Source organism: Arvicola amphibius, chromosome 3, assembly GCF_903992535.2.
Source record: "Arvicola amphibius chromosome 3, mArvAmp1.2, whole genome shotgun sequence".
In the NCBI taxonomy this organism is placed as follows: Eukaryota; Metazoa; Chordata; class Mammalia; order Rodentia; family Cricetidae; genus Arvicola; species Arvicola amphibius.
Window position 1 is genome coordinate 150059029 of NC_052049.1, and position 12676 is coordinate 150071704.

General features: G+C 36.4%; 1 protein-coding gene across 2 annotated transcripts in view; it reads left to right on the forward strand.

The window, feature by feature from the left end:
• Mei4 (meiotic double-stranded break formation protein 4) overlaps positions 1 to 1541 on the forward strand; it is a 148986-nt gene extending 147445 nt beyond the window's left edge. For both annotated transcript variants that reach the window (XM_038323514.1, XM_038323515.1), the window contains one exon: positions 1418 to 1541. In XM_038323514.1, coding sequence (XP_038179442.1) covers positions 1418 to 1443 — 26 coding nt within the window. In that variant the 3' untranslated portion in view covers positions 1444 to 1541. The remainder of the gene's footprint in view (positions 1 to 1417) is intronic.
• Positions 1542 to 12676: the final 11135 nt, after the last annotated feature.

Here is a 12676-nt window from a genome sequence, read left to right on the forward strand (position 1 = left end):
GCTGATTTTTATTCTTAATATTTTTACTCTTTGTGTGTGTGGGGGGGTCACTACCTTGCTCCCAAATGACTATACACAGAGAATTCTTACTTATAAATGTGCTGCCTTAGCTTGACTTATTTCTTGCCAACTTTTGTATACTTAATTTAACCCAACTACCTTTTGCCTCTTGGTTTTTTCTGTTTTATTACTTCTGTATATCTTACTTGCCTTCTCACTTCAAAGATGGCTGGGTAGCTGGCCCCTAGCATCCTCCTCTTCTTGTTGTCTCATTTCTCCTTCTTGTCCCAAGATCTCTCCTCCTATTTGTACTTCCTGCCTGCCAGCCCTGCCTACCCTTTCTCCTGCCTCGCTATTGATCATTCAGCTCTTTATTAGACCACATTGGGCACCAAATGAAACACTATTAATACAAACTCAAGGTCAGAAATTGGGGCTTACCTGAAGATTTGAAAAGCAAAAACAACCAGTCACAGGCTTTTATCTCAACCTCAGTCTGAAATGGCAATCCTGCCTTCTGAAAGCTCAGAATGAGATTGTGTGTTGAGGGCTGTTTCCTACCCTTTTAAAATCCTCTCTAGGGCTGGGATTAAAGATGTGCACCACTGGGATTAAAGGCATGCACTGCCCGGTTTCTATGGCAACCAGTATGCTACTGGGATTAAAGGTATGTGTTACCATAACCTGGTCAGTAAGGCTGACCAATGGGAATGTTTTACTCTCAGATCTTCAGGCAGTCTTTATTTATTGAAGTACAATTGGAATTCCACTCCATACTATATCAGTCATACCAATTCATGAGCATGGGAGATCTATCGGCCATCTATCTTTTTCAATTTCACTTCTTCAAAGACTTGAAATTTTTATCATGCAGGATATTCATGTTCTTGGTTAGAGTTAACCCAAAATATTTTATATTATTTGTGGCTCTTGTGAAGGGTGTTGTTTCCTGGATTTCAGTGCCATTGATTTTTGTAAGTTAATCTTATATCCCACCACCTTGCTGAAAGTGTTTATTAGTTGTAAGAATTCCCCAGTAGAATTTTTGGGATGGTTCATGTACATATCATATCATCTGCAAATGGCATTCCTTTGAGTTCTTCCTTTCCAGTCTGTATCCCCTTTATTTCCTTTAATTGTCATGCTGCTCTAGCTAGAACTTTAAGTATTATGTTGAACAAATAGAGAGAGAATAGACAATCTTGTCTTGTTCTCAAATTTAGTGGAATTGTTTTTGAGTTTCTCCCCCATTTAATTTGATGTTTGGTATAGGCTTCCTGTAAATCGCCTTTATTATATTTAGGTCTGCTACTTATATCTCCAATCTCTCCAAGACTTTTATCAGGAAAGTGTGTTGGATTTTGTCTAAGGATTTTCAGCATCTAATGAGATGTTCATCTGTTTTTCTTTCTTTCAGGTTGTTTATATGGTGGATGGCATTGACAAATTTTCGTAGGTAGAACCATCCTTGTGTCTCTGGGAAGAAGCCTGCTTGATCATTCTGAATGATCTTTTTAATGTGGTCTTTGATTTAATTTATCAGTATTTTTTTTTGGTTTTTCGAGACAGGGTTTCTATGCAGCTTTAGAGCCTGTCCTGGAGCTAGCTCTTATAGACCAGGCTGGTCTAGAACTCACAGAGATCCACCTGCATCTGCCTCCCGAGTGCTGGGATTAAAGGCATGTGCCACCACCGCCTGGCTAATTTATCAGTATTTTTTTAAAGTATTTTTATGTATCAATGTTCGTGAAGGAAATTGGTCTATAATTCTATTTCTTTGTTGAATCTTTATATACTTTAGATAACAGGGTTACTATGACCTTGTAAATTAATTTGGCAATATTCCCTCTATTCATAATTAATATTTTCAAAAGTAAAATCTCACCATATGATTTTTCATGTGAAGTGACATGCATAAATTACATTGTGAATACTGAAGTGAAAATGTCACCAAGAGGACCAAGCCTTTAATGTTTGTTAGAGATCAGAGTATATTCCAAACATCTTCCGGTATGCTTCACTCAATCTTCCTGCAGTTCCAGTCAATATTATAAGATCAATTGGCTATACATTAACTAAGTAGTAAGGAAGTTAAGTGGCCTGCCTGTAGTCAGAGCAGTAAAACTATGACATTTTTTTTTTTTTTTTTTTGGTATTTCAAGACCGAGTTCCTCTATGTAACTTTCCTGGCTATCCTAGAACTCACTTATTTCACTAAGCTGAACTCGAGCTCATAGAGATCTTCCTTCTTCTGCCTCCCTAGTACTGGAATTAAAGGTATGCACCACCCTGCTAAGCTGTCTTTTGCATTTTATTTATTCGTATTTTCTTTTACTCATGTGTTCTGCACTCAAAATGACTAGCTAAACCATACCAAGATCCAGTTCCTACTTGATTTTAAATTCTATTTAATGTGGACTCTAATGAATATGATAATTAATAAGTTAACTTTTAATTAGTATCTCTTTTCAGATTTCATAATTTGCAATGTACTTAATTTTCATTGATCTTGCTGCACAGGTGACCACTCTTTATAACTCTAGAGTCAATGAGCTCTGAAGGCAGTGATATATCTAGCAAACCCCTTTTCTATTAACAGACAGGGTGCAGTATAATAGATTCCAAGTATTCTCACACCATGCAGATGACTTCTATGCACTGTTCCCATGTCCTTCCTTGACTTGTCATTGCCATTCTGGATCCCTGTTGGATCTGAATTGTGACCTCATTTTTCCATAAGAGTTAGGTAGTTTTTTACACCTATTAACTTCAAGGTCATAAGCAATCTGTCTTTCTGTCAACAGACATCAGATGAAGTACTACTTATCCTTTGGTCTCATGTGGAGCATGTGAGCCTATTCAAGGTAGAAATGAACCATTGACTCCATTAATCAATCGGTCAGACAATCTTATTTGTGAAAAATTCCAGAAGATTGACTATAAGCACTTATTAGCACTGGTTTGTTTATAGATGACAAACATTCAAAAACTATTAATGAGTGAGCTACAATAACATGTTAGTTGATAGCCAACTCAAGAAAATGAAGAAATGAATTCCCAAAACAGGAAAATCATCAGCATACAAATATAAGGGGAATAAAATAAAGACACAACCTAATTTTGCTTTACTTTGTAAGGTCTCTGTATACAGAGACTTCTTCACATTTTGCTGTATTTAAAATACAGATAAGCCCCCTCTCCCCTCCTGTGGATAAGTACAGAAAGTATTTCATTGCAAGGGATTAGATTCAAAATGGGGCAAAGAAACTATCACAGCAAATTTGATCAATTATGGCAGAATGATGCCAGAATGTTTTAATAGTTTGAAAGACTATCATCAAGGAAAGCTACCACTCAGAAGGAATATGGAAAATCCATTAGAATGTCAAAAAGCATATATCACAAAGTCAATATTTACAAGTTGAGTACACTGGTGAGCAGGTGATCACATAACAACTAGGCTTGATCCCTCCTGAAAATAAAGATACAACATAATTCAACTTTCATTTTTATGAATAAAATTTATGGCATTCTAACAATTGTAAAAATAAGCAAGCAAGAAGGGAAAATGCAAAAGCATGGTGGATGTTACTCTGTAGAGAATACTGAAAAATCCAAACAGTTAAACGTTTCTAAGGGAAGAAGTAATGTAGTTATGAATATGGAGATTTTTCCTTTAAAGATGTCCTTTATACTGAACTAAACTTTTAAAACTATTTTCAGGCAAATGTGACTTTGATCCATATCCTTGGAACACAACATACCTGACAAACATTGGGCTATAACTATGTCAGTGTGACATTTACAATTAAAATTATTTATTTCTAGGGAGTCCAGAAAATGGGGAACATCATGACAAAATGATGTTGAAGCACAAGCATGACCATTTATAAGTGACCTTTATGTATTCATTACATATTTCTGAGTATTTTCAAGACAAAATTAGATCATGCTGAGATGTCATTGGAGAAAAAAAATTATTCCTGGTTTTTTTTTCCTTTCTTATTCTAGTTCAGTTTTAAACTTTGATAAGCAAAACCTGGAAAATACTCATAGAAAAATAAGACTATCCTATACTATAGTAATTGTTTTTCTAATTCAGTTCTCAAGAGAAAGTCCAACATAATGTGGAAGGGAATGATTATTAATCTAAAATGAAACAAACTTCAATCTTCAAAAACATCAGTTTAATCCAGTACTTCAGATGGAAATTTTGGTGCATTTTATACAATTTCCTTCTCTCATATTCCAGTATGATGATGACTTTGAACTAGCAAAGAAAGAGCAGGAATAGACTAGCAATCATAAAACAGGTAATTAGATGTAAATCGTGTCTGTGATACCCAGGTTTTGTTTCATACACATGAATGGATGTGGGAGGACTAGAAAGTTCCAGTGGAAGAGGAAGAGAATGTGATGAATGGGCCAACAATGAACTTGTGTGACATGATCCAAGGGATGTTCAGAACATAAATAAACATCCAGAAGCAATATTAGAACTGTGGTGAAAAATATAGACCAGCTTGTTTCTGTTAAGATCGTCATCAATTCTCTTATATGCAAATTGTGCACCCAACTAAACCTTATTTGTACTGAAGGCCAGTGACCTTGATCTGACTACCAACACAGAAATATGCATATCAGACAACTGAGCCTCAGTTTGAGACCTTAAGATGGATGATGAGACAGCCATACTTTGCTGATTCTACATTTCCATGAATATCTATGAAGGGATTTGTTTAAAATTTGAGGCGGATATGACTACAAACCATGAAAATCTCATGTGAGAGTTTACTGGAAATAAACTTGTTTGAAGCTAAGAGAATACATAGGCAGTTTCCTGGGAAGTAGATTAGATCTAGTCACATTTCTGTTGACGTTATTAGACACCAACAAAAGCAACTCATAACTGGAAGTTTATTTTTCCTCCAGTTACAGGTTACAATTCCAAGCCCATTACTGAAGGGAGATTGCGTCAGGAACTTAAGCATCTAATTATAATTGAAGTCAAGAATAGAAAGAAAATGAATGTACACACATTGCCTGCTTACTACCTCTGCTTAGCAACCTTCCCCCTGTCCTATGTATTTCAACTGCAACCCAAGAAATGCACCACCCACAGAGGACTGAGCATTCACACACCAATTAACAATCAAGACAATACCCCACAATCATCTCCATGTGTCAACCTGGCCTAAACAATTTCTCAGGTGAGACTTCTGGGATTTCAGGTTATGACAAGTTGATATTTGAAACTATGACAAGTTTGATAAGTCATAGTCTATTTTCCTTAAAGCTTCTGGTTTTTAATTATGTAACATCTTCTCACTGAGAGTAAATATTAATAGGCGATGAGATAATTGATAAAAAAGCCAGCAAATGTTTTAATGTTTTCTATATAAACTTGAGATTTCTGGTGAAACATCCACATATATTCCTTGAGCACCAATAATAATAGTGGTATGTTCTTGTTCAAGTAAATATGAAAATGTTGATACATAAAAATATAGAGAGAAATTCTCAGGCCTCTAATTGTTTTTGACAAATATTTTAGCAAATTTTACCTAGTATCATTAGAAGAGTATTTTCAGTTCCTTCTTAACTTGATCATTTTATCCAGAGAGCACATGACTTTATCATGGTGACTTCAGATGGATAATAAACACTATCTTTAAAAAAGATGACAAAAGAAACAGGGAAAATTAAACACCATCTTAAACAAAACACTAATGTGATCAGCAGTTATTTGCAACTGGAATATGTAGCATGTTCTGAGAAACACAATTGCTTTTGTGCTTGTTTGCTTTTGGCTTTGTTTTGTTTGCAACAACCTAAAGTTGAATGTCATTTGATCATTTTGTTTATAAAATTGAACACAATCTCTTTTCCATCTGAGACACTAGCAATTCAGTTAAATATTTTATCAAGATTTCTATCATTTCCTGATACTGCAAGGTATAGGAAGATAACAGTAATATGTTAAACCTACCTAGACCCCACAGATTTTGTGTATGTCTGTGTGCATGTGTGTGCATGTGTGTACGCATGCACATGCTCTCGCTATGTGTATTTGAAGGGATTCATGCATCTTGTGATGCTCCTGTGAGGTTAATGATAACATTTCAGAGTCTGTTCTCTTTCTTCACCTTTTTATGGGCTCCAGGAATGGAATTGTGGGTTCCAGGATTTGAGCACAGTCAGTCATCAGGCTTAAAAACTATGAGCTTTCACTAGCTTGCCTAATCCTCTAGCCTCTCTCTTTTTCTTGTAATGAATAATTGCCTTTTATTATTAAGTTTTTGTTAAAATGTAAAGAAATGAATTTACTCACAGCATCTTCATTACAGTGGATCCCTCTCCTTGCCCCACTTAGCTTCCCTTTCAGCTTCTATTCTCACCTCCCTTAAGATCCTATGTGACATGGTCTAGAATGTCCAACAATGGCTGTCTCATGCTAGAGAGTATGTGCCTTTGATGGTTACTCAGTATACAAGACTGGATATCTCAGCTGTCCCCAAATTGTACTATAAGCATTGAGGGTTCCTGGAGAAATGCTGACTCTCAATCAACATGAGAAGCCCAAAGAAGTTGGTTACAACAACACCTGTTGAGGAAGACTGCAGCAACAGGATAGATGAACTTGCTATAAAGAATAAAGACAAATGGGATAAAAAGATAAAATCAGAAAGGCATCTTCCATACTCTTTTATCTGGGCTGCCATCAGAAGGTACCACCGATGTTAAAGCTGGGTCTCCCTACTTCAGGTGTATCATTTAAAAGGTGCCTCACATCAGTGTGGGGTCACTTGAGTTTTAACTGATTCCAGATCAAGCCAAGTAGACAACTGTTATTGGTCATCATAATGTACTTAGTTGTCATGATAGTGCATCTGAACCTCTTCTAATTTGTATAAATCAAAAAATATTTCTAAAAATCATTTCTCTCCTTCACTTGTCATTTTTGCTCTTCTACTACCTACCATGGGATGATGCGATACAAGGAATCATAGAAGATATGGGAATTATGCTCCTAGACTCTTCACTTCTCATCAAAATAAACCCCATTCTTTATAAATCAAACAGTTTACAGCAACCTGTAGGAAAAGAAAAAAAGAACTGACTCAAGAGTCCATTGGACTTCTAGACCTCATTTCAAATACAGTATCTAAAAGTCTTCAGATGATTAATTACAAAATAAAACAAATTTACCACTACTATTGTGCTTTTCAATAATACCAACATGCTGGATGGCTTTCTAATAGTTGAATTCTAATCTTTTGAGACCTCTCAGGAAATTGATCCTGGGATTAGAATCATCAGAATACTCCATGAATATAATTACGATGGTTTGTTGAAATTTTATTTTTATGCCTCCTTTATTGATAGGTTTCAGCACACTAACTGAGCAAGCTGTTAAATCAACTGGATGATTCTAGCTGTAGGACTATGGCCATAAGAATGATGGGAACTGACTAAAGGAACATTAGTTTCTTTTAGGAGTATTGAAACAAGGGAGTCTCACCTGAAACATGGAAACACTCTGTGAGCTTTCAGTGTTTGGTGTTCTCTTAAGTGCCCCTATTTTGGTTGTATGATTGCATTCTTTTTCATTCAACATGTCACTGGAATATGACAAAGATTCATGTTCAATCTAAGTGGAATGCAATAGTTCAGAACATCAGATAGGTTATCTTATTCTTGGGCATGTCAATCCTGCTATTTCAACAAAAAGTACTTTTGACACTGACATAATAAGATCCAGATTCTCTTACTCTGCTAGGAGTCAAGAAGTTAAAATTTCACAAACCTTCACAAACACCATATTTGTAAGAAAGCTCTCCACCAGTAAAGCCACATCAACTAGGCTTGCCCTTCCCTGAAGTTCTCAGTTCTCCAAATTCGTTTTTTTGGAAGTGTAATTTTAGATTTATACAAATTAGAAAGTGTTGGCAGAGGTTTCTGTCCCACCTGGTCCTAAAGCCTTTAAGTCCAAAGAATCACACAGAAGTCTACATTAGTTATAAACTTATTGGTCCATTAGCTCAGACTTGTTGTTTGCTAATTCTTATAACTTACATTAGCCCATAATTATTGTCTGAGTTAGCCATGTGGCTTGGTACAATTTTTGGCATGGCAGTCACATCTTGTTATCTTGCTTCTTCTCTGGCTTGGTCATGACTGAAGACTGCACTTCCCTCTTCCCAGCATTCTCATTGCCCCACAAGAAAGTGTTCAGAGGCAATGATTCTGAAGTTAAAGTACCAGGCATGTGACACCACACCACAAGTTCAACTCTGGAAGATATTGTCTTAGTCACTTTAGTGATAACTGGAGACTTTATAAACTGAAAGTTTGCTGTTTCATGATTACATTAGATCTAAACTCCAGACAGGATGACAGTGACTTCCTGACAAGGATGCTCTAGCTGTATAATGACATGGTGGAGAATCAGAGGAACCAGCCACATGCAAAAGCAGAACATGTGAGAGGGGGGAGTTAAGACAGTAAAATTCACTGTGTAATAATTCATTCTCTGGGGATCCACTCCATTCTCAGAGGTGCTACATTAATTGGATCTTGAAGATGGTGCCTATGGTCTAACCTTCAACTAGGGTCATCTCTTCAAGACCCACCAACTCCCATTATCATTACACTTGAAAACAAAATATAAAACAACGCATGGTGATTCCACCTCATGAATGTTTAGGGGATAAGCTATATCCAAACCATAGATTAGATACTATGGCTATGAGCCTAGTAACCAATTGTCATGAAGACCAGATGCTTGATATTTCATTCACTAACTCCCCAATATGTTTATAGAAAAAGCAATACCTCCATCATTACAGAAGTCACTTTGGTGACTACTTCTTATAGTTTTATTATTAGTTCTTAAAGAATTTTATACAATGTGTTTTTATCATATTACTCATTCCCCCCAACTACTCTAAAATGTGTGGCCATCAACTAGAACAAGGGGACTCAGCACTGGCAAAATTTGACTCTTTCTCTGCTAGCAACTGTAGATTGCTAATAGCTCTTCAGATAGGGAAGAAAATTCATTTCTATCTCTCTTGTTTATTCTTGAATTTTGACTGTCATATGTGCATGCAGGTCTTTTTCATGTTGTATCAACTATTATGAGTTCACCTTCCCTGTTATATCCTCAAATCACCATTTCCTTGCCATCATACACCATCTCAGCTTCTTACAATCTTTTCATACAGTCTTCTGCCAGAGTTCCTAAGACTTGGGAGGAGAGATTTTTTCTTTTATATAGATGTACCATTCTGGCTAAAAATTCCATACTCTCTCTCTTGGTATATTTTTATGAGTGTGGGTGTTAGTTGTCATCAACATCTAAAACAAAAAAAAAAGTTTCACTGATGAGGTCTGAAAGATGCTATAATCTATAGATATAAGGAAGTCTTCCTGTCTTCTGTTGCTATGGAATGGACTACTGAGTTTATGTTTGGATGCAAACATGTTCAGAAATAAATATTTTCTGTCCTTGAGGAAAAATATTTCTTCCAAATGGATTCATATTCCGTTTTATAATAAAATAGTCTTGATGCAGCTAAATTTTCTAACCTTTACATATTGAAAGAATTTTGGTGAATAACATAAATGTTAGAGCATAAGCTTTAAATAATACTGTTTTGAGCATTATTTACAGTATTTAACATGCCAAACAACATCTCAACAAAAACTTCTACAACCATAATAAAGTAAACCAAGTAATGAGCTAGAAAGTAGCGTGGAATAATTTTCATGTAGGTTATGTCAATTCAAATGTATTTGAAGTATATTCACTGGAGATATAATAGAACATGATGTAAACCCATTCAAGGAGTAATCTATGACTATCTTTTCCTAGACATTTGGTTCCTAATATATAAACCATGGGCCAGTAGGCTTTTTATGGGCACCATGTCTGGGGAAGATAGTAGCTGTGTCAGGCCCCAAATATGATATTTTAAAGTGAAGGCAAATACCCCATTTATTCTTTTCTATCTTTCATAACAGCTTCTTTATAGGTTGTCTGTGACCTGTCAAATGTGTACTGCTGTACTGTGCAGAAGCATTGAGAAAACTGCTATAAAATGCAAATTTGGAGATATTAATAGATCTTTTTCTCTCAAAGCTGCCTAGGTATCATTCAGAGAAATAACAAGCATTTGTGGTAAATAAGGAGGATTTAAAATATCATTTGCAGTATTGTCTTCTGATAAGTTTTTAAAATGGCAGCTTAAGTGTAATTAAAATATGATCTGCAGTGAACCTTTTCCCAATAAAAAGAGAATTTTAGAAGGCACACAACATTTAGGGACAAATATATGAGTCAGAAATGACTTAAAATTTTATTTTGGAAATAAAATGTCTTCTGCAGAGAGAAGCATAGTTGATGGGAGGCAGAAACTACACTTACCTGCAGGTATGAGGATAAGGTATTTAGTCTGCAGCTAGGAATTAGATAAATTGGCAGCCCTAAGTTCTCTAAGATACATGAGATTACTAGACCCACTATGTTTCCAGTACGAGGCAAGCTTTCCCTCCTATTGAGCAGATTTTAAGTTCAATTATAGAGCTGTTGGTTACCTCCAAGATGAAAGTGCCACGGTCGTACTTTTAGAGATATCCTGCTAGGCTCATCATGTTGTGAGTCACAGGCATCACAACTGGGTAGGACTACTGATTGTTTCTCCACTTTGGCTGCTGGCATGCACAGTCAAATGTTATGAAAGCTAGTCCTCAGGGAGGATGCGTGAAAGTCAAATCAAGCTCTAGTTTTCGGAATCCTGTGCATGGTCCCTCCCCTAGACAAAGAACTGTAGTGAATTATTAATGTGGGAAGGTGGCAGTAAGAGAATGGATATGGAAGGGGATTAATGTCATTTGATCATATGCATAGTGAGAATTGATCACAAGAAAATGAAATGAAAGTCAATTTAAAGAAAGAGGAATATGTGCAGAGTCTCCAAAACAGGAATGTATTTGAGAACTCTTAAAATACATTTAATATATCACATCCACTCTGGTGTTGGGCACATCAATCAGAGTCCTGTGGTAAACCATGGAGACTTCTCTATGCTGGAACATTACTTTGGGGAAAAGTTAGGAGTTAAGAGTGCTGGGAAGCCATCCTAGGGTTTGGACAATTGAAGTTACCTGACTTAATCCACATTTGCACTTCATCTGTCTGTCATATTAAAAATAAACTATAGGGTTCAGGAAATAGAAGTAGGAGGTTGACTTAAGAGGCTGTTCCATTGAGTTATGCTGACACTTATTTTCCATATGATCTTTTTATGGTTTAATTGTTAATTGTATGCTACTTAACTAAAGTCCTTTAAAATAATTTATTACTGTCACAATGCAGAATTTCTTGGTGCCATAACTGAATACATATTCACGAGCCTTTGAAGGAAGAAAAGGCAAAGAAGAAAGTGATGGAGGAGAGAGAATGGGAATGAGAAGTTAGAAGGGAGCACATATCACTTTGTGTCTCTGTGATAAATGTCTGATATCAGCAGGCTAAACAAAGAGAGAATTTCTTTTTGACTCATGGTCTTGGTTTTTATGATCAGCTAGATCCCTCGACTTCAGGTTTATGCTATAGGAGAACATCATGAGCAGCAAAAGGATAAAGCTGTTGAAAACTGCTCACCTCACCATGGCCACTAAGCAAAAAAGAGACAAGAAAGGTTCAGGAGCAAGATTTCACCTTTAAAGAGGGAGGGAGATGGGGGAATGGAAGGAGGGGGAGGGAAATGGGAGGAGGGGAGAGGTGAAAATTTGTAATAATAGAAAGAAAGACAGAAAGAAAGAAAGAAAGAAAGAAAGAAAGAAAGAAAGAAAGAAAGAAGGAAGGAAGGAAGGAAGGAAGGAAGGAAGGAAGGAAGGAAGAAAATCCAGTACCCTGTAAAGATTTGTCACACGTACTGGTTTAATAAAATGCTGATTGGCCAGTAACCAGGCAGGAAGTATAGGCAGAAGAACAAGTACAGGAGAATTCCAGGAAGAGGAAAGGTTCAGTTTGCAGTCTTCACCCAGATGCAGAGGGCACAAGATGAGAATGCCTCACTGATAACCAAGCCATGTGGCTAATGCACACAAGAATTATGGGTTAATGTAAGATATAAGAGTTAATAAGAAGCCTGAGATAATAGGCCAACCAGTTTATAATTAATGTAGACCTGTGTGTGTGTGTGTGTGTGTGTGTGTGTGTGTGTGTGTGTGTGTGTGTTTAACTGAATGGCTGCGGGACTGTGTGGAACAGAAACCTCTGTCAACATATAACTATTCATCTTGGCATCACTGACCCTATTAATGGATAGATCTACTAAAAGTTTTATTTATTTAACATCATTATTAGTACTCTCTCTCCTCTATCTATCTATCTATCTACCTATCTATCTATCTATCTATCTGTCTGTCTGTCTGTCTGTCTGTCTGTCTGTCTGTCTGTCTTTCTGTATGTATGTGCACATGAGCCATGACACAGATGTGGAGGAGGTAAAAGGACTGTTTGCTGAGTCCGTTCTCTCCTTCCACCTTTTCACTGATTGCAGCTACCAAACTGCCGTCACCAGGATTGTGTAGCAAGTATGTTTATTTGCTTATGCACCACACCATCCCTGGATAGACATTTTAACGAAGTCATTGTTCTTGTGTT